General features: G+C 40.5%; 1 protein-coding gene across 3 annotated transcripts in view; it reads left to right on the forward strand.

The window, feature by feature from the left end:
• The window catches only part of oxr1a (oxidation resistance 1a), a 180,444-nt gene that overhangs the window by 64,605 nt on the left and 93,949 nt on the right, over nt 1-21,890 (forward strand). For all 3 annotated transcript variants that reach the window (XM_085422592.1, XM_085422591.1, XM_085422594.1), the window contains one exon: nt 17,736-17,932. In XM_085422592.1, coding sequence (XP_085278718.1) covers nt 17,736-17,932 — 197 coding nt within the window. The remainder of the gene's footprint in view (nt 1-17,735; nt 17,933-21,890) is intronic.

A 21,890-nucleotide genomic window follows, 5' to 3' on the forward strand; every position in this document is an offset into this window, starting at 1 on the left:
TCATCTTTAATCACAGTTACTTGTACCTTTTCTCCTTATCCAGTTACTCTAAAATAGCCTCTTTTCTTTTAATTAAAGACTTTGTGTGACATTTACATTGTTTTTTTTAATGTCACATTAAAAATGGATAAAAACACACAGTAGTTATGGATACTCGGTTGATGGATTGGTGTTAGTGAGGGTAGTCGAGTAGATAATGAATCCCTACAGCTGAATTTTGTGAGGCACTAGGGATGATAAATCCTAGTTTTTAGGTGTTTCTGATGGAATTTAATAAGTGAGAACAGTTCTGAGTTTTCCTTGGGTACATTCATCTGTGCTCCATTTCATTTTACTACCAAAGTGGTTGCGCATCTGTGCTCGTCGATATGTTCAGATGCATTTTTGTCGACAATACTTTGTTTTTGAAGAGTCTCATAAATGGATAGATGTCGCAGCGATGTTTGTTCGCAGTAAAGGTAAATTTCTCTCATTTTCACTCTGGCTTGAGATTTCAGTTAAGCGATGTGGAAAGCCGTTAGCGGACAAAGGAGAGAGAGTGGTTGCTTCAGCGAGACCTTTTTCTTTCTGCCATTCCATCAAATACTGTCATTTTGAGCAATTGTGCCTTTTTAAAATAGCAACGTTTTCATGTGAATGATTTGTCTGTCTTCTCAAGAGGCCTGTCCACCGTGGCGACAGTGGTCTTTGATGGAATGACGTCTTCAGTTTAAAGTTCACCCATCAATTGAAAACCTTTTACCTTTTACCAACAGGAGAGACAGCAAGGTCGCTGGAGGATAGTGGGAGCAATTGTGGGAGCAATTTCATCATTTCTCAGAAGGAATAGATTAAAGGGTGTTTAACTGGTTATACCTGTCAGTATTATCTACTCTCAAACTTCTTGAGCACCAGATGTAGTTTACAGCCTCGACGCTGCTGAATTCAAATAGTGGCTCTGTATAGGAGGTAGATTTATAGCTTTTTCCCATCTAATCTTCCTGTATCTGCATATATGTTTATTTTTCTCACTAGATAAAGAATTTACTCAGAGTGAGCACACTGTCTGCTCTTAACTGGATAAGCTGTGTTGCAAAATTTGCTTTCTCGCAGCATATTAACTTTATGTTGAGTTTCACCAGTTTGCACTGCTAATTAATACCGAAGCAGCTGGGCAGTTCTTCAATGATACCTATAAATGAAGGAAGTATTTCATGGACGCCTTGCTGCATGAAGCTAACAGATGTCCCGTTTGAGCTGTGCTGGGAATGTCAAGTGTAGCTGCCTGCGTGACGCTAGTTGGCTGCTGTAGCAGTAAGGCAGGCTGTTCACTAAGTGATGCCTGATGGGAGAATTAAGCTTCTTCTCTTACTTGTCCTACCCTAGCACAATACTGTAAGTTACTGTTGGTCACTCAGATTTAGTCATGTGCTCTAGTAATTTTATTTTTTTAACAATCAAACATAAACATATTTTTTGGTTTAAATTCTTGATTCTAGCAAATATAAAGTCCTGATGATTGAGATGTAGTCTGTACTGTGTCTGAAACCAAGTTGGTGGCAGTTATGACTCTAATAGTCTAAGTTAACAAACTTGTTAGACATTGTAAGAACAGTGTAGTCTTAAACCAGAATTAGAGGTATTTTAGTTTAGAAAGACTCAGGACAGCTGTTTGTCTTTTGTTATTTTTTAAGCTAAGCTAGTCAGTGTTTCCATAGTCTAGTGGTTTATGCATTTGTGAAAAGAGCCCCGGTTTCATCCCACTGGGAGACAAAAATACCTTTGGAGTTGTGCCAGAAAGGGTATATGATGTAAAATCTCCCAGATCAAACATGTGGTGCTACATGCTGTGGTGACCCATGCTGAAAAAGGGAGTAGCAGAAAGTAGCATTCTAGCTAAGCTAGCTTGGGGAACGCTTTTCTTTGTGTTTTCGTCCACATGTAAATGTAGTTTTAGATCATCGAGAACAAAGCTTTAGGAAAACACCTTCCCAGGTGAAGATTTTTTAAAAACAAAACTCTGTTTTAGCTTTTACATGTAGACAAGGAACAGAGATTTTGTCTCGCAATGTCAACGGTGTTTTGTTTTTGTTTTTTGTTTTTTTAATCTTGCCTTTATTTTCTTTTCTCTTTTTTTGACATAAGACTGTGCACCATGTTATTTTTTTGGCTTTTGACTTGCCAACACTTCCAACGAGAATAAAAAACACTTCTGTGGTGTAGACATATCTGCACCGAGAAGCAGTTTGAATTTGTAATAGCAAGGACACCAGTGTGTTTTGCTAGCTTGCTAGCACGCACACAAAAATTTAATTATTAAAAAATGAGCTGCAATATTTTTAACATTTTGTTTTGTTTTGTTTTTGCTTTGTGAAGTTAACGTTCTATCCTGATTAATTTCTAGGACATGTCTGAATAATTATTAGCCTACTTGTCCTTGTGTAACATTTACTACTATTAACTAACATTTGCTATTATTGCCACAGTAAGGCCAGAAGTCCTTGGCACCACTCTTGGGAAAAAACAGTTGCATAAAGCCCTTCGTTTTACTGCAGGTTGTAATGCAGTCATTAACAGTGTCTTTTCAGTGGTAAAGTCATTGTAGTATACCTCCATTGTGTTTAGGCTAGTTGCCATGTAGATTAGAGTGAAAAACCTATTTTTAGCACCACCTTCCATGGGCTTTGATTGACTTTGAAATTTTAAACCTGATTTGCTGGTTCACCCACATTCAAGCTATCTGTTCACACAAATGTGAGGTTTATTGCTAGATTGCCTGGAAGAGCTTTTTTATGTTTGGATGAGATGTGACCATAATTTATTGCTGCAAAGATAAGTGATAACATTTTTCACACCAAATGAACTGTTTATCTGTCCTTGTGTAACTCCACATCGTGATGGAGAAAACAAGAAGCGGATCCGTTGGATGTGTGTGCTTTACTACCAATTAAAGGAGATTTCTCATAAGACAGCAATTAAATGCAATCCTGGCAAATTAGAAAATTAGATGCAGAAGATTGATATAAATGTGAAGACTCTCATTAATGAAAGTTGTTTTACTTTGACTGGAAGGTATTTTTTGTACTTACATCTCACGTCAGAGCACCAGTTTATAGCTTCTGTGTAATAATGATTTGGTGTGAGAGTCTGATGTGATTGACAGCCGCACATAGACATCCTTGAGGCTCTGTCTTCATTTGCTATGTCCATCTCAACTGTCACTCTCCATTTAGGAGCTGTTCGTTCTCCGAGCAATACGGCACACACTCTTATCTTCTAGATTCGGCCTGATCTGACACTTCTTATCCTCCTTATATCTGCACTTATTGAAAGGTCAACCACTTGCCAAGCCACTGATGTTTTCCTAACTTGTCGACCGGATTTGTCCTATCCAACAGTATTTTATGTCAAGTGTGCTGGTGGATTTGTGTGCACTTGTGAGTATGAGAGGCCCTTCCCATTTCCACTTATGTGAGTGTGCTCGGTGAATTTCAGCAGACCGCACAATGTGCCAAGCTCTGCCAATGGTGCCTGCTACAGAACGACATCAGGTTGACCAGCTTGAGCTGACCAGACTGCCAACTGAATAGAGGGCAGAAAGAGGGAGGATAATGACTGACAAGAAGAGCGTGGGAAAAGATGAGAAAAGGAAGAGTTGATTCAAGAAATAAAACTGTGGACTGGAAGGAGGAGATTTATCCTTCCAGGTATACACATTTGCAGTTCTTTACAAGTCAGGCTTGACCAGAGTGACCTCAAACCAAAGTACGCCTCCAGCTTCGGACTATCTAGGACGTGTAACCTGATCAGCTGGTGCCAGTGACACCAGTGCTAACAGATGACGGTGCCTCCAGTCAGCGCTTGCCATCAAACAATGAACAGATGTGCAAGTGAGAAAATACAATGAAGTAAATTTTTTTTGCAACTCATAGAATTTAGCACAGATACACAGAGGAGACGACTGTACTGAGATACAAAAACAAGAATAAAAAATATAACCTTTATGTAGCCTGTCACTCCTCCAGGAGCATGGTTTATTAGAACTGCACCGTGAAGGACTGCCAATCTTTTCAATGTTACTGAACACAGAAGCCTGTGTTTTGTGTTGTGGTCACCAGTTTTAATTCAGAGAAATCATATTTCGTTCTGTATGCTGTTGCTATGGAGATGAAGGCAATCACAGGTGTGAACTGTAGGGAATTCAGAACACGTTGTCTTTACAGTTGCTATCAAAATGTGGCAGCACAGCTGCTGACGCCTGTCAGACCTGACAGAATTTTAATTTGAACCAATTTTAAAGCTTGTGTTTTCAGTTTTCTCAACACTGTAATCTTTAGTTGCTCAGTTACTGGATGTTCAAATTCTGTGTCTGAAAATGTTAGCTTGTAACTATGAACAGGGACAATTTTAATGCGGATCCAATCAGCTCAGCAAAGACTCCAATTCAACCCAATGGATAGTTCTGGAAACTGTAGAAAGGAATAAACCTGTATAAACTGTATTTTCATAAGTTCCACAGCTTTTCCTGCTAAAGACGACCTCTGCCATGGCCATTTACGCCATAAGTAAATATAAGTAAATAAGTAATAAATATTTCAATGACAGAAAAGTTCCTGTTTTTTCTCGATGTACTTTAGAAATGTTGTTTGGGGTTGTTTTTGTTTTTTACAGCATGTCCATAAAAAAGGACATTTTCTGTAAATTAAAGGGAACTTTTTGTTTTATAATGATAGCACAGTGTGGGCAATGAGCAACACAGTTTTTTTTTCTGTCATTTTACGCATTTCTTTCTTTTCAGTTTAAGTAAAAAGAGCCACGTTGACAAATTTTGTTCATTTACTCTAGCAGGATTTCTATATCATGTAGAAACACCGAGATGTACTGTTAAAATTGCACTTCTTTATCTTACATTATATATGTCGGAGATTGAATGTGTAGTTAAACATCTTTACACTGACAGGAGGGGAAATTTCCACCATGTAAAATGAGTTTGACATCCCAGTTCTATAAGCCCACAGTGGAACAAGCTCATATTTGATCTTATGTATGTGCATCGTGTTTGTCTGACATGTGAAAGAGAAGGCCAGCTTTGGGGGTCGCAAGCAAATGTACTTCTAGCGCCATTCCAAAGCTTGGCAGGGAAGTAACTGGGGGAAAATCAAATATGTGGATCCACTCACCCACTGTGGTGACCCCTTGGGGGGGAAAAGGGAGCAGCCCAAAGTACCTATAATATTCTCTCCAACTAAAGGTCTTCTTAAAACCCTGCTCAATCAAACGCTTCACACAAGCATCTCAAATGCAATTAAGCAAGGATAAGCACTAGTATTTGCTCATATGAAAACCCAAGTCCAAATAATTTTGGGCCAGCATGTGACGGTAGTGCCACAGAAATGGGCATCTTCATGCTCACCATAGGAAAAGAAAGGCTTAGGCCTTTCAAGGCCACTTATACCAGTTACAACATGTAGTGCCCTTCATGCGTAGAGCTTGAATCTGTCCACAGTCAGACAGCAGGGCCACTCGGTGTTGTTTCAAGGACATGGTGTTAATGAGACGGCTGGAGTCTAGCATATGTTTTTTGTTCTAATTAGAGCAGGCAGCCAATCAAAGGGTTGCGCTTCAACAAATGAGCATGGTTTCACAGCAGCCTCTGCTCTGTGTCAGATGGGATGTTTGTATCACCGACAGCTTTGTTTATCTCTCTCTCAGACCCAAACAAAGGAGAAAAGAAAGAAGGAAAAAATATTTTGTCTTATTTTTTTTAAACTTTTGAACTACTCCCCTCCCACTAGTCCACCTTATATCACCAAACCCTCTGCCCACTCCGCTCCTGAAGCTTTTCTGATAGCAACCAGACTAATTAGTAACAACAAATAAGAGCAGATTCGACACTAAAGAGAAAACTCTGAACTGATGAATAAAACCAAAAGCTCTCCAGGCTTTTGCTAGCATTAGAAAAATGACACATTGCAGTTTTTACTTTAAAGCTTTTTAATGCTCAGTTAGGTGTAGCTAGGTGAAGATGTCCTGACTCCATACATCAAACTTCTTGTGGACAATTAAAATCTAACAGTTGTGTTAAATCATTTAAATTAATAACAAGGGCAGAAGAGTGTCATGTTGTTGTACCAAGAGTGACAACTTTTTCATATACAATAAAGCAGGAAGGAAAACAAGCTCATGTGACGCCCTGAAAATAGCAGCTTGGTCCACACCCATGTGATCCGTTCAGCTACAAATGCCTGTAATCTAGAGCTTTCAGCAAAACTACAGCAGGGAAAAGCCAGGACTGTTTAACAACTTGAATCCCCTTTTGAAAGTCCAGCAGCCAGTCTGTTAAAATAAGAGGGGATGCTACACAGTGGTAAACATAGCTCTGTCCCACCTTTTTTTTTCTCCTGAAATTCAAAATGACCTCAATTTTTTCTTTGCAGATTCTTAGAATGTCAGGTGGAAACTTTATTGTAGGTTTGGTTGACTTTTTATGGAATGACTTTTCGATGATAACTTGATCTAACAAGGACCGAGTTTGAATTTATTTTGGATTTTCTTTAATCGACAGGATAAAAATGAAACAAAGAGGCTCAAAGTTACAATACAATATATGTAAAAATACATATTCTCCATTAGTTTTTGGTAAAATATCAGTTAGCAAGTAGCATCTTTATCACGTGCTTTTGATAGCCATCAACAGCCTTCTGGTTTAATTCTGGTTGGATATTTGACAACTCTTTTTGGCAGAATTTGTGGAGTTCATTTAAATTGGGTTTCCTGGTACAGACCCAGCATAGCCCAAAATTCTACAATAGGGTTGAGGTCCATTCCAGGTCCAACACTATCAGTTCAAATAGCTGTACGTAATTGCAAGTTATTTGGATGTGTCACCCCTTTGCCTAAATGTTGCAGATGACCCAAACTGTCACCCTCAGATGACAGGAAATTAGTTTGGATGTTAAGGAATGAGGCAGGAACCACCCCCGCCTAAGCTTGCCATGAACTGGAAACTGTTGAAACACCAGCATCACTGTAGACAGTATGCCAATTTTACATCGCCTTACACCAGCGGTCTCCAACCTTTTTGCGCCACAGACCGGTTTAATGTCAGACAATGTTTTCACGGACTGGCCTTTAAGGTGTCGCAGATAAAGACAACAAAATAAAATGATACGACCAAGACAAAAACTGTGGTATTTTGTAAATATAATAATAAACGCGAATTCACTGTGTAATTGTGTAACTTTATTACCAGCGTCCTCCTGAAATGCACCAACAATATTGAGAGTAACATCCTCCTCTCTGCCCCTTTAATGCTCTCTGATCGCTATGGTAACGTGTAAATATTTCTTTCAAAATAAGACACATAACTACAGCACGGGAAAAGACCCAGGGAAACCGAGTTAACGATAAAAACCCTGAAAATGATAAATTTCACACCCGGACCTCAACTCTCGCGGCCCGGTACCAAACAACTCGGTCCGTGGCCCCGGGGTTGGGGACCTCCGCCTTACACCAACTTCAAGATTGACTTAAATTTACACTCAGTCTGAATGCATTTAAAAAGAACTTATACAAAATTAGGTTTTTAGTTGGAAAGTCTCATCCAATTTGATCTTTCAACTCTCAAAATGAGGTGTATTTTCTAAAATCTTACACAGCACGAGTGCATCTCTCTTACATTGTCTCCATTCCTGTTCAGTGTATTGTGGTCACCAAACTCAGGAACCCAACACATAGCATGCCACAAAGTTGCCATGGTTTAAAGAATCCCGAATAATGCAACAATTATGAGAAAACTGTGCACAAATATAGGTGATGGGATCCACAATAAGCAAAAAGCAATTAGGTTTGAAAGATTAGGTTCAGGCTCCTCCTAACTTTACACCAAGAAAGTAAACTAGTGAATTCAGTTAATAACTAAACAATAAAACTAAAGACAACAGCCCGAGTCAACGGTCTGGTGGAGGAGATCTCTCCACTTGGCCCCCTCTCTGGCTATATATGCATGGAGGTGGGCCACCAAACAATCAGCACTAAGGAAGAGGACAGAGAGAGAAAACACAGGCTAATCCAAAGAAATCAAAAATCATAGGAGGAACAGTCTGCCTGTGCTACATCAAAACTATAGTAACAAACCAGCCAGTATAGTCATGTTTTCCATTATTTGTAGCAGTTACTTTTTTTCACAAATGCACTGTTGTTGCTCTGGGATATATTTGCACATTATTCTTTCAAACAAATTAGATGCTATGTGGGAAGCCAATAACGGTGATAATTAAAACGTTCCTTTTCATCTCCGCTGTCTGTCCTGCCCCTCCAGCTTCTTCCAGACGTAATGATCTAATATGATACTCCACACACTGCTGAAAAACTGCCAATAACTCACAACACGTCTCTGATTTCTGCACCGCCACAAGCCACAGTGGCATGACGTTGTATCCAGTACCGTCGCTGACCAATTGTGTTGCTGCCTGTCACCGGCGCTCAGCAAATGAGAGTGCAGGAGCGAGGCTGAGGCTAGCAACGAGGAGGAGGCGGCGGAGGAGGTGAAGGAGGAGGACAGTGGAAGACTGCAGTGGCAGCAGTAACGGTCCCTGGGCCCCACAGATACTCACTGAGTCAAACACCGAAAGCTGTGTGATCGAGCGGCTGAGTCTGAAGGGTTGTGTTTGTCTCCAAGATGTGGACAAAGAGTGCACGTGTGCACGCTCTCTTTTTTTCACTGTATGTGTCCGTGTTTGCTGTCTGAGTGATACGGAGTTAGAAAAGAAAAGTATGAGAGAAAAACATGCCCCCGAGTCAGAGACAGACACATAATGAAGCAGCGATTTTTGCTTTTCCATCTTCCTCTTTTCTCTCCCTGCCTTGTGTCAGCTAAGATAATTCTTCTGTTAGTCAAGTGAAAGGCTGTGGCTGAGGGGTGTTTCTGTGGGATATTGATACATTTTAGAGAGTGAATAGCTGCATGCCTCCCAGCTGTGTGTTCACCAACCGAACTGTTGATTTATGGACTGTTTTTGATCAGAATGGAGCTGTTCAACATTGCTGGCAGATGCAGCTGCTAAGTGATGGAGAAATCATTAGACACATCTCCAGGGATGGTTGGCTAGTGAAGCATTATGTTTGCTAGTGTCTTCGTCCGGTATTATTTTAGAGTGTAATGCTGCGCAATCAGTTAAGGCTTGATTAAGGAGGACAAACTGGTGTCTGGAGGATTTTTTTTAACCCACAGCCATGGGGGCTGAATTTTAAACTGAAAACACAGGTGCAGGTAGACTTTCTGTACTCTACAGCCGGAGGCCTTTTCCTGAGGGGCTTGCTCGTCCTGTGGGTTTTCTCCGGGTACTCCAGCTTCCTCCCACACTTTAAAGACATGTTGGTTAGGTTAATTGGTGATTCTAAATTGGTTGTAGTGTGAGTGAGTGTCTGTGAGTTTTTGTCTGTCTGTAAGTTAGCTGTGTGAAAGACTGGCCACCTTGAATGAGATAAGGATAGATGGATGGATTAAGCAAAAGAAAAGTAAAAGTTCTGATTCTGCCGAAACATTTATATATAACTAGAATTTTTTTCGAGTTGAGCAAAGGCTACCAATGTTTAAGCTTTTTTATAAAGCAGTTTAAAATCGGGTATGATACCAGAAGTTTCACAGATGATACTAATATGAGTAGAGTTACATGATTCACAATACCCAATTTGGTAGCTCGGTTTAAAAAAAAAATCCCATGCACTGTAAACTCTTTCCTAACAAACTGAGATATTTGTGGCAGGCTTTTCATTTAAAATGTGAACATTTTGTTGATAGGACACGGAATAAAAAGTAGCTTTACTTACATTCTGTTAGCTTAAGGATTTATATTATAGAAGAACTTTAACTTTTAGAACGTAGTTGATTTCACAGCAGGAATGGCAGCTGCCTTAAAAAAGTTGTAAAGTGTATTTCAAGATAACAGTGCAAAGTACTTCTATACCCGACTCTCACTGGCTTTATTATCAATGAGTCTGGGCAGAGCTATCACCATCTGTGTAGTTTTTCCTGTGCTTGTGGGCCTTATCTCTATCTTGGTTTTGTTCCTATAGCACATCTCATTTCCTTATTATAGCGAAACACTGGAGAAAGAAAGTCACACACCGAGGCACTTTCTTTTTCTTTCTTTAATCCACCTGCTGATGCTGATGTTGGCCTGTTTGCCTTTGCCAGTGACAAACCGCAAAACAAGACATAAGAAGGCCAAAAGAATGTCAGGGGTCTTAAAGAATTAAATAATGTGGGGGGGGGGGGGCAAGGAATTGCTGAGCATCAGATGTGTCAGGAACAACGAATCATTTGTTGGAAAGCTCTTTAATGAGTTTGAATTGTAGCTTCACTTCTTGATTGCATTGTTCATGTCTGGCTGAAAAGTGGCATTTTATAGATGCTTCCCGGCTCCAGATGACAAATGCTCTGTAGCAAACACCGTCACAGCCGACCTGACACAGGATTTAATAATGTTGCTGACTTTTCTGTTGTTTAACTTTTTGCCTGCGTCACGGCTGGCCTTTAGCTTTTGTTCTCGCCGCTTAGTTACAGAGGGAGAGTTTAAAGCCTCATTGGTCAAAATCGTCACATGAACCTTTGACATGGAATTGGTGCTTTGGCATTTAGGAAGGGAAGATGAGCGTAATGTGGCGTAGAGCTCCATAGATCATTATGTGGAGGTGTCTAACCGCAGAGCAGAGGACGGCGGGGTCTGAGCCGTATTTCATTTTGCTTCGAGGCGTAAAAAAGAGGCTCATTAACATGCATGGCCACAGGTTGTTGTTGCTCTTTCTCTCTCTCTCTTTCTGTGTGTGTCGAAGCACAGCATCGATAGCAACTGACTCGTTCTTATTAGGCTTTAGCTAACCCTTCAGTTGTCAAGTCGTTTTTGTCATAACTGCTATCCATTTCAAATCAAACAATCTGATGTGAGTGCTGCATGGTATGAAGATGAGAGGATGTTGATAAAGAGATACTTAAGAAGTAGAAGATATTCCCTTGCCTGGCCGTATGTTAATGAAGTTGTTCATGTGATCAAAATAACTAAGTGCCTTATTAGTTTTTAGGATTCATCAGATGTCACACCTACTTGTGGTTTGGCCTGAAATGTTTCAATTAAAACTGCAACAAGTCCTCCAACCTGAATGATTTCTTTTCCTTACCCTCTAAAAGCAAGACCCTTTTGTTGTTCCTCCATCGACCCCGAGCTCCTCCCTGCACAGACGTTGTGGCGAGAGCAACGTCACAATGAAACATAATATGGGAAGAACATGAAAGCAGTCCTGTACGAGCAGGGCCCTAAAACATCGTGTATAATATATAGTCATAAAAAAGCATTAAAACCTCCACTACGCTAGCGGCCTTTGTGCTATTTGTCGCATTGCGTGGGTTTATCAAAGCTTTTCACTAAAAACAGCCTAGTGCAACCTGGAAAATGCTGTTCACTTAGTTGTGAAGGAAGGCGCAGAGATAATCCAATCTCCTTACCTTGAGTGCCTTTTAACAGCTTATTAAGGACACACTATAGTTAACCATTTGCAGTATTAGTATTACTATCAGTTCTGCTATAAATAAAAAATATGAAACATTTTTTAACTCCTTTTTTGTTCATGACAGGGAACTGGAAGCAAAGCAAAGAGGAGCACTGGAAGGCACTGCAAACGCATCCCCCCTTTTTTAAGGTCTAATCCTTCTTAGTAGGGGAGCGATAAGCGTGTTTTGACTTAGCCCCAAATTTCCTGTTGTTTATGCATCCTTTTGCCAAGTCACGTGGATCCCTGTAGAGTTGGATAATCTTACTGATGCCAGTTTGGCAGAGCTGCAAATGTACCACTGCCTCCTGGTCCAGGTCAGATCACGAAAGTGAGGAAGAAAACAAAATGCCCGTGTGTCTGTTTTCTTTAATTTTTTACCCTCCCTCTGTTCATCATTGAGTGAGCATTTGCTCGCAGATAGGAATCACTCCGAGCTGCTGGCTTTGTCGACATGTGTCTCTCATTCCTCTGTGGTGCTCTATAGTTCCTCACTGGTGTGAAAGGAAAAGCCTCTTATACTTGCTGCAAGCTCCCACTAGGGCTTCTTTATGGGTTTCACAGTTGTGGTGTTATCAGTTGTGAAAGTTCCAAACATGAAGCAGCCATGTGGTTGGGAAACAGTAGCTACTGGTGACGCAAGGGTGTCCATTACATCATTAACTGCTACGCCATCTGGCAGGCTGGCTGTTGACCTTCGGCATGCTTCTTGTCTCGTTCTAACAGCTCACACTTTCAGCCTGATACAAAGCAAACCAGTCCACTACAGCCACCACTCGTTAAATCTGGTGTTGTAAATTTGTTGTGTTGGGAGTGCTTTGAATCATCCACGACAGCCACACTCCAAATAGCTCAGAATGACTATGCATGTGTGAACAGTTTAGCTTGTGCAGTCCCCTCTTGTTTGATTCAGATTTTTTTCTCTCTTCTCTGCTATAGATTTGAACGTGCATATTTTAGATAAGTTACCATTACTTTTGACTTAAAATCTGCGGTTTAAGTTCAATTCTTAGGCTGTATGAGGGATTACAGCCATTTGCTCCTCCGTTAGTCGCAGTGGGAAACAGAAGCTGCTGAAGAGTGCAGCTGATGATGGTACACAGCATCTCAGTTCTCAGGCTACCACCCACCTGGGTCCTGAACCTGTAAGCTGAGCTAGGATGCTCATTAGAAAAGACTCTGTGGACCTCAGATTAGCTCTCAGCACAACTTTATAATAAGGCTTTGGGGCCGAAATGAAAAGGACAAACGTGGCAAACTTTTTTTTTTCATATGTGTATATATATATATATATGTGTGTGTGTGTGTGTGTGTATATATATCATTGAGAAATTCATGTGTGAATGCAACGCAGGTGATCCTTGCCAGACATTGTTACCTGACTACATAGCCTGTGGCAGTGGGAAATGTCAACAGTCTGAATGCAGTAGAAAATGCTGACACTATAGTAAAACTACTGCAGCAAGAAAACAAATTAAACAAGCATTATTGGACACAAAGTAATAAAAAAGAAAGAAAGAAAAACTTAAAAGCATAGAGATTAAGGTGGAATGTTTCAGACATGTCGGGGTTGTTAAATCTGATGTCAGGTTGCAGGAATGGTTGCCAGTTTAATTGCGCTACCACTGTAAAGCATTGCCATAGAGAGAGAGACAGAGGTTTATATTGTATGGTTTGAGACTTGCAGTATGGAAACTGGTCTGGTCTATTCCAGGAATAACAAAAACTATATTAAAAAAAATCATAAAGAAGCTAGGCCTAAGTCACACAGGCCTAAGGACCAGTTAGCAACCATCTGGAAACCACTGCAGGAAAAATATTTACTCCGTGGAAGATTGTTAGTGATTGCTGGAGGTTGCAGCTGCGGTGAAATTGATTGCTCAAGTCCCATTCATACAGGCCAAGAGACTGATTAGCAAATACCAATCACTAGGGAAAAGTGTATTCCACAACCACTCAGTGAATGGTTTTAGGAGGTTGTTGACATTCGCTAGCTGGTCATAAAGAGTTGTAAACAGTGCTGCACTGAGGCCTTAAATAGGCCTTAAATAGAATATTATTTATAAATTTTTATAGTTATTATTATTATTATTATTTTAGTACATCATTATGCCTGTACGACTTCCATTTATCCTTCTTTCTTTTTAAAACCTGCATTACCTAAAAACATACCTTCGTCTTTGACAGTGCAGTCAGAGACTTGAGTGCTAAGCTAATAATGGCTTATGCTGAGTTGAAGTTCATGTTATGATTTTTTCCCCACATTTTTCAGTATTCATCCTAATTAAAGGGTTTAACTTAACAGCACATATTTAAAGGGCAGTTGATGGGTACTCTCTAGTTCCTTAGCTATTTGCCTTGACTTGGTTTTACAACACAGACTTGAAACTGCTTAGACTGAAAAACAGTCAAACATGTGCAGTATGGGAACAGTTAATGTAATTAGCCCTGGCAAAGTACATTTTAAACTCTTTAAAGGGGACCTGTTGTGCTCATTTCCAGTTCCATATTTTATCGTGTGGATTATTACACTAGGGTTGAATAAATGAAAGAACAAAATAATAATTCTTACTTATGCTGTACTCTGCCTTGATAAATCTCCTCGGTTCAGTCAATGTCCAAAAAACAAGCCTTTGAGGTCCCTTCATTTTCTGTGGCAGCTTCCTTTTGATTGCCTGCCTCTGGTAAAGAAAATATGAAAAAGAGGTCCCCTTTGAGACGTGCATATTTGTTTTGCCATGCTAGCTGGAGGTGACAGGTGATGGGTGTGCCTTTCCACATTAATATTTTGTCTTTACAAATGTTAATTTGTTTCTTTGTTGTGCTTTGTGTGTTTTACTGTCTCATTCTTCTTTTAAACTGACTGTTGATGATTTTTCTTTTAAAAAGACTTGAAAATGAAGAATAAGTTCATAAAAATATTGCCACTGAGTTGACTTTTGCCTCCATATTATAGAAAGAATGAAAATGTAAACACCCACAAAGGCACAAATACGTTATTTTTCACATGCGTTGTCCTTCTCTTTACCTCTTTGCTTCTGTTTCCATCTTGCTTTCTTAGACACATCGATTCTGTTCTTGAACTCTGACACACACGCGTTTTGATACCGTTTGGCCTTGTAGCTTAGTGAAACAGAGCTAGAAGAAGGGCTTCTGTTCTACTGATGAGACAGTAATTAGTACTAACTCCTAAGGGAAAGCAGATAGACTTCACATAGCTTGACACTCTTTCACTCTCTTTCTCCGTCTGTCTGTCTGTCTGTCTGTCTGTCTGTGTCTTTTCTCTCTCTGGTCCTGCCATTAACAGCAGCAGCATGTCTGCGTCCTCAAAACAAGTACAATCTAGCACATTCAGCTAACTTTGTGTCAGCCTTTGTCAGCTCTGTCAAAACCTCCACTGCATGCATTAATGGAAAGACGAGACAGAATGTGATGGAGAATATATGTACATGCAAATATAAAAGGTACAGAGATGGGGTCAATTTGTAGTTGGTATATTTGTAGAAATATACCAACTGTGTGTTTTCACTGAATTGACTGAAGGAAAACATCTATATAATTTTTGCAGCTCAACCTGCTCCGTTTGGCACCTTCTCTTGACTTGACTGCTTCAGTTTGTTTGATTTTAAAAAGAGCACACAGTGAAGGACATTTCCATAGAGATTGTGCATTTTCATTAGCGATTTAGACGCTATGGTCATGTGTGTTGCTTTGGTCTATGTGGGGATGGGCACTTGGGTGAAATGGCCAGAAAGATTCTGTTCGCTTCAGCAGTTTTGCTGGAATGATTGAAAGTGTGAAGTGTGTGCGAGGGAGCGCAGCACTGGGAATCTTGTATTGCTGTTTCAGGACTTTTTCAGTGTATAGGAGAAAGTGTTTTAGGAGCCATTTTTTTGATTGACAACGTTTTTGCTGGAACACCCAAGAATTTAATTTTTATTATTTGTATTTTTTTTACTACCACTTTAGATGCTTTTGTATGAGTGTGTCAGTGTGTTAGTGTGATTTATTCTGTATGTTTACACATGTGGCTTTGCGACCATATGTAAGTGGATAAACCTGCTGCTGAGTGTTGTGGGATTACCTGTTCAGATTAGCCCAGTTAACTCATTTATAAATGTAAAACCCAAACCTGGGATCTCATCAGCCTTTTAATAGGCTTTGACTTGTTTTTTGTTGTAGGCAGATTATATTTGACCTACCTCAGCCAGTGCATGCCTTTTGATGCCCTTTACATAAGCATTCAAATTTTGTAAGCTTTTTACTGGAAAAGAGAGTTTTACATGTTGCACTGTAGCTTCTGTTTAATTGTTTAGCCATTTGAATTCCGTGTGGTAATGGAGGAAAAACTACTTTACAAAATGCAAATGCGGTACATGACTAAGATTAGCTATGTAGCTTGACAACAAGGTCTGCTTGTTGCATCTTTAGGTATTAGCCAAGATGGTGGTGTAGTCATGTTAACACCAAGGGCTACTCTTTATTTTTTGCATTCTCTTTTGTTATGCTCATTTCCCCATTTAGGCCTTTCTTTTTTTTAGAATTACAAACAATTTTAATCAATACAAAGTTAGCACTCCCAGCTAACTTCCTGCTAGCTTACTTGGCAAATTTTGGCAAGTCTGCTAGCAAACTTGCCAATTTGGTTGCTTACAATGAGCACTAGAAGTTCATGCAGTTTATTAAAAATGTTGTTTATACCCTAAGTTCCCATCTCATGGCTTGGCTAATGAGATTGAGAAAATGTTTTAATTTCAACAGAGGAGATTAGATATTAGCAGAGGGGCAACATGGCTAACAAAGGGAATAAAAAAACCCTTCTATTTTGGTCTCTCCAGATATCCGTGGAGTACTACCAGTCAATCTGACTAGTAGTTTCTGGTACAGCCTGACGTATATATCTCCAAGTGGATGGAGAACATTGGTACAGTCTGAGGAGGTCAAAAGGGCAGATGGCTGCTGCTCCTGCAGCCTGGTTTTAAAAAGGAGTTTTTCCTCCCCACTGTCACCAAGTGCTTGCTCATAGGGAGTCATCTAATTGTTAGAGTTTTCTCTTTATTCTTGTAGGGTCTTTACCTTACAACTGTTACTGTTGATGTGATTTGGGGCTATGCAAATTAAATTAAATTGAATTGATGTGACAGACAACAGTGTAAATATGGAGGTATCGAGTATAAAAAATAACCAGTCACATACATCCATTTATTCATGTAGGTGCCAGTGAGGATGGATACAGTAAGTGGTTCATCAAAAAGAATAACTTCAGGGTGATGATGAAGATTTGTGCCCAAGCAGGCCCAGTTAGTCAAAGCTATAAGTAAACTGGGATTACAGGCAGTGGTTTCTTACAGATTTGTTTTGCCCAGTTAAACAGATTCACTAAATTGATTTGGTGTTTAATTCTGCTGAATCATGAGGCATCCCAACCACAAGTCAAAAGTGAAAGCACATCTGAGTTTGTGAACCGTGGCTTCCAAGACACGTGTGCTAGAGCTTTAAGCCCTCGTTACAGGGCTTTTAAGAACTAGTTAAATATAAGATGTCATGTATGCCACCAGACTAAGCAGCTCTCTAAAAATTAATTATGAAATCTAAAGTTGATGATGGGCCAGTGAAATGGAGCTACATTAGAGCTGTTTAATGTTAAATCTTTGCAGCAGGATTCTGGGCCACTTGTGAATGGTCCAGGGGTGTTTTGGTTAAACAGATGCAAAAGGATTTAGTATATGAAAAAGGATGAAAAAGGATTTAGTATATTCTAGATGAAATAAAGCATTTCCACCTCCGTAAATTCTTATACCCTCTACTTGATTTTTTCCTTTTGTAGCTTGTTACTCGCTGTTTCCTGAGCTCTGGACTCCCGCTGTTCTTCTCCAATATCCCACCATTTAATCCCTTTTTACAGTAGAGACAGCTCTACACTGGGCAAGCAGAGCAATGCTAATAAATTCACCCTTAACAAGATTGCAATTAGCCTATTGATTCTTTCAACCAACTTCCTTGCCGCTGCAAAATTGCCTTGCACAATTACATTTCTGTGACACAGCGCAGTGACAGCTAACCGCCTCAGATTTAAATGTGCTTTGATCCCCTCGCCCTTGGAACGATGAAGGTCACTCATCTTTTCTCTGTCCACTCTCTGCCTTTTCATCCATACACCATGTGAATATAGCAATAACACGTTCCTCTCCTTGTTTGCCCTTCTGCAGACTGAAGAAGAAGTCTCAGTCGGTGGATATTGCCAGTCAAGGTTTCTCCCCGACACTGGTGCCCGCCTCGCCCCTCAACAAGGCTGCGCCATCTGTTGCCAAGACAACCACCGTCCTCGCGGTGCAGGAAAACAACACCACCAACTCCCAGCGCCGCAGCCCCCGATGTGGCGAGCTGAAGAGAGGCTACACCATAGGTAAATGACACAGGGGCTGGGACTGTGATCCTGTCTCTCTGTGTGCCAGTGGAGAACATTTCGCCTGAATTTGATGTCCAGTTATTACTTGAGTCAGCATTAAAATGCACCGTCTGAGCTGCTGACATGCATTTCTCACTCAGTTTAGCTTCCCCTTGTCACCTCTTCAGATGCTCTCCCCATTACACAACTCCTGATTCATTTCCTTCACATAATTTTTAATCATGTGGCTCTGATGAGAGTTGTTCCTGTGATGAATTCTATTTCTGGTGGTGGTGGCGCTGGTGGTGGTGGTGGCTCTGCCTGCTGTGGCTCTCTTTCTGTGTCAGCCAGTGGGTTGGTACTAGTGCCCTTTAGGGAGCTGACTTTTTGGAGATAATGAAATGAGTGTGAGGTAAACTAATTTCCAAACTGATGAATGCGGTGCATCCTCTGTTCACTTCATTGATGAGATTTACTTCACAAGCTGCTTGGGTTGAGGTTAGAAGGTGGAAGTGTGATCTGCGAGGTATTTCTTGCTGTAGGCCTGTTCTACTTTTATTTCACAGTCCCTTTCACGCTTCCTTATTCTGGCTTTATTTGATTCTTTTCAAATGTGTGCTTTAAAGCAAGTCATACCGAATCCAAATACATTGTTATTGTTGCTTTTGGACTCAATGTTTAATGTAGCAAGCTGATGAAGTTATCCGTAGCTGTGGAATCAGATTTGAAGGAGCAGGAAAAAAAGTGATGTAAAGCTCCAAATATGTCAGAAGGAATTTCAGAGAAAAGTGTATAAATATATGAACAGGACATTTTAGTTCAATTTAATAATACCGCAATTAAAATGACACAATCCTTGGGTATGTAAATTTCAGTGATATGATGCTATTAAAATACATTAATAAGAAAACAGGAAGTAGCAATAAGATGGCTACTGCTACCTTTAACAGCAAGTAGCCTTCTGGACAACAACTATTATACAATACAACAGAGAATTTCTCCAGAATATCACTTTTTATATAATGGACTGTATGGTGTGGTCAGTATTATTAGCCCCCTGAAAAACTGAGTGTTTTATTGAGCCAGAGCACAAACCACTGATGTGCAAAGATAACTTACTGTAAAATAGGATTATCTTCCAATTAGCATACAGTATAAAAACTTCAGCAAAGGTTCGAGCTGTCACTCTAGAAATCATCAAGGCAAAAACTAAAGAAATCAGTTTAGATTTGAGAAAACAAATTGTTGATACTCACAAAGCAGGAGATGGATATACAGAGTTATCACAGTGCTTCTAAGTGTGAAAAACTGGAGTGAGATATATCATCAAGAGAGCCACATAGTCCAGAACAAGCCTGGCAGAGATAGGACGCCAAAGACTTCAAAGACTCTGTAAGGAAAACTGATGAGAGATGTGTCTAAACAACTGCCAACACAAGAATGAATGACTTAGCCAAGTCGGGAATTGTAGTCGGGAATTAAGAAGACAATAAAATGCTTCACAGGAAGGGTCTCTGAGGTAGGAGACCAGGAAAACCTCAATTTCTGTAGAAGAGACACCTACAAGCCAGAGTGAAGTACGCTAAGGACAACCTGGAGAAAGATTATGCTTACTGGAATGCGTCCTCTGGACAGATGACATGAAACTAGATCTCTTTGGTCATAGAAACCAAGCAGTCAGCACCAAAATTGGGTCGTTGCTGTGAGCGACTTATGTTGTGTGCTTGACAACAACCAACAAAACATATGTCGCTCCTGGACAGGAGCTACCTCTAGAAGACCAAAGTGAACATTACTGGCTGGCCTGCACAAAGCCCTGACTTGAATCCAAATGAAAATCTGTGGGGTGAATTGAAGACCAAGGTTCATGCCAGTAGACGCTTTAGAAATTCTCAAAAGTAGAACGTGCTGGGATTGCTCAGGAGGCAAGCGTGAGACTACATCAAATGACTTCAGGCTGTTATCCAGAAAAAAGGATACACAGCTGAGGCTAATAATTCTGTTCTCATCTGTAGGAGTAGGGAGTAGTGAAGGAGTGAATGATTTGGGATAAGGTAAAAGGTCACTGTGACCTCACACAGTTTTGCACATTCATTAGCTGGTTGTAACAAACTTTCACAGAAACATTTATGCAGCTACGACATTTTATAGCCAAAACAGCAAAGATCAAATCTAGACAAACATGGATGTAAATTGCACCAAGCAAAGGCATACAACTGTACAATGGCAATTCTAGTCTGATGCCCTTGCAGCTCTATTATTAGAGTTCTTGGTACATTTGAATTTCACTTCATGGCTGAGCATACAGTCTGATTAATCATGTAAATCAGTGCAGCAGCGGTGGCTGTTCTGCAGGGAGAGGACAGCTTTAGAGTTGAGTTGCTGCAGGACCGTGCCACTTTAGGGTCGCAGTGCCCCACTGAGCAGGCACGATTTGGCTCAAGGTGTGCCGCTCTACTGGTGCCACACCAGTGAACTTTCTATAGTGATCACACATCGACGCCGCTGCTTTAAGCAGGGCATTGAGCGAAGAACGGACTGATCCATCAGCTCAGTCGGCAATAATCAATAGAGGAAATTGTGGGATAAAAGCTTGGCCACACAGGTGGACTGGCTGTTGACAGTTCGGCCCGCTCTTGTCATCCATTACCAATTCAATGGCAGCTGCTGGCTCTTTGTAAAAGCACAGGGTCGGAAGTCACAGTCATTCAACCATAAAATGAAATGCGACCGTGACTTATTGTGCTTTTACGGCTTTTAACTACAAAGTAACAAATTGTACAAGGTTCCAAAGCATGAGTCATAGCAGTTAATCATTTGCTCTGGCTAGCGTTGTCCTAGATAAACCACAATTAGATCAAGGCCCGACTTTTCACATGACTACAGAAATACTGCATCTGCCAGTCATTTACACGGCTGGATCACATAATGAGACATTGATGAGCGACTGTCCCATCTCTCTATTTCTTATCGCGATTGGATGTGGAGCCCTGGGGCATTTTTAAACCCAGGCCAGGCTGCTCCTGCAGGGATGATCATGCTAATTTATTCTAATGTGATAGCAATAATGTGGCAGGCCACTCGCTGCGCTTGTCTGCCAAGCTTCAGACAGACCTGTCATTAGAGGCACATAGCAGATTCACAACAGACGTTTTAATAACCCAGCCAATGAGCCTCCTACCAAGGCGACGCCACCTCCGAGGGTAAGTGTTGATGGTGTTCTTCAATTAAAAGTTCTACAGTCACTGCTGCATCCTGTAACGAGAAGAGAGTGAGCAGCATCCAGACATGACGTTGATGAGGATCAGCCATTGCTCAGACTGCTCATTTCATTACATGATTTGCTCAAGAAGAATTGATGGATAACTGTATAACTCTACATACATCCTGAAGGAGAAAAAAGGGTGTAACCAGAACAAGAAGAGAATAAAGAAGTAAAGACAAGGAAATAAGAAGAGAAAAGGGAAAATGAGAGGGGAATACACAGAGAAAAGAGAGGCTGTGGAAGAGAGAAGTGGCAAAAGTAGGAAAGGAGTGTGAGGAGAAAAGAAGAGAAGTGAGGAAAAAGAAAGGAATGGGAAGCGGAAAACGGGTAGAGGCAAATGGGAGTAAAGGAAAGGAAAACACTGAAAGGGAGAAAGAAGTTAAAGGAGAGAAACTATGGGTAAACAATAGAAAAGAAAAATGAAAAGAAAGGAAATGAACAGGTTTTACAGGAGAATAAATAGGGAAGGAGAGAAGAGTGATGGAAGAGAAGACTAAGGAAATTTGACACGAACAAAGAATGAATGGGGAAATGAAAAATGAAAGGAAAGAGAGAAGGTAGGAGAAAACAAAGAAACTGCTAATGAAGGAAGGGGGAAGTGGAAGGGAGGAAAATATAAGATGTGAAAGGGGTAAGCTAAGCAAAGAGACGACTGAGGAGGAAATTTAAAGAAGGGAAAAGGGGGGGAAAGAAGGCAAAGGAAACAAGATA

This window comes from Rhamphochromis longiceps, linkage group LG11, assembly GCF_057381845.1.
Source record: "Rhamphochromis longiceps isolate RC_006_pf linkage group LG11, R_longiceps_female_GT1.1, whole genome shotgun sequence".
Lineage (NCBI taxonomy): Eukaryota > Metazoa > Chordata > Actinopteri > Cichliformes > Cichlidae > Rhamphochromis > Rhamphochromis longiceps.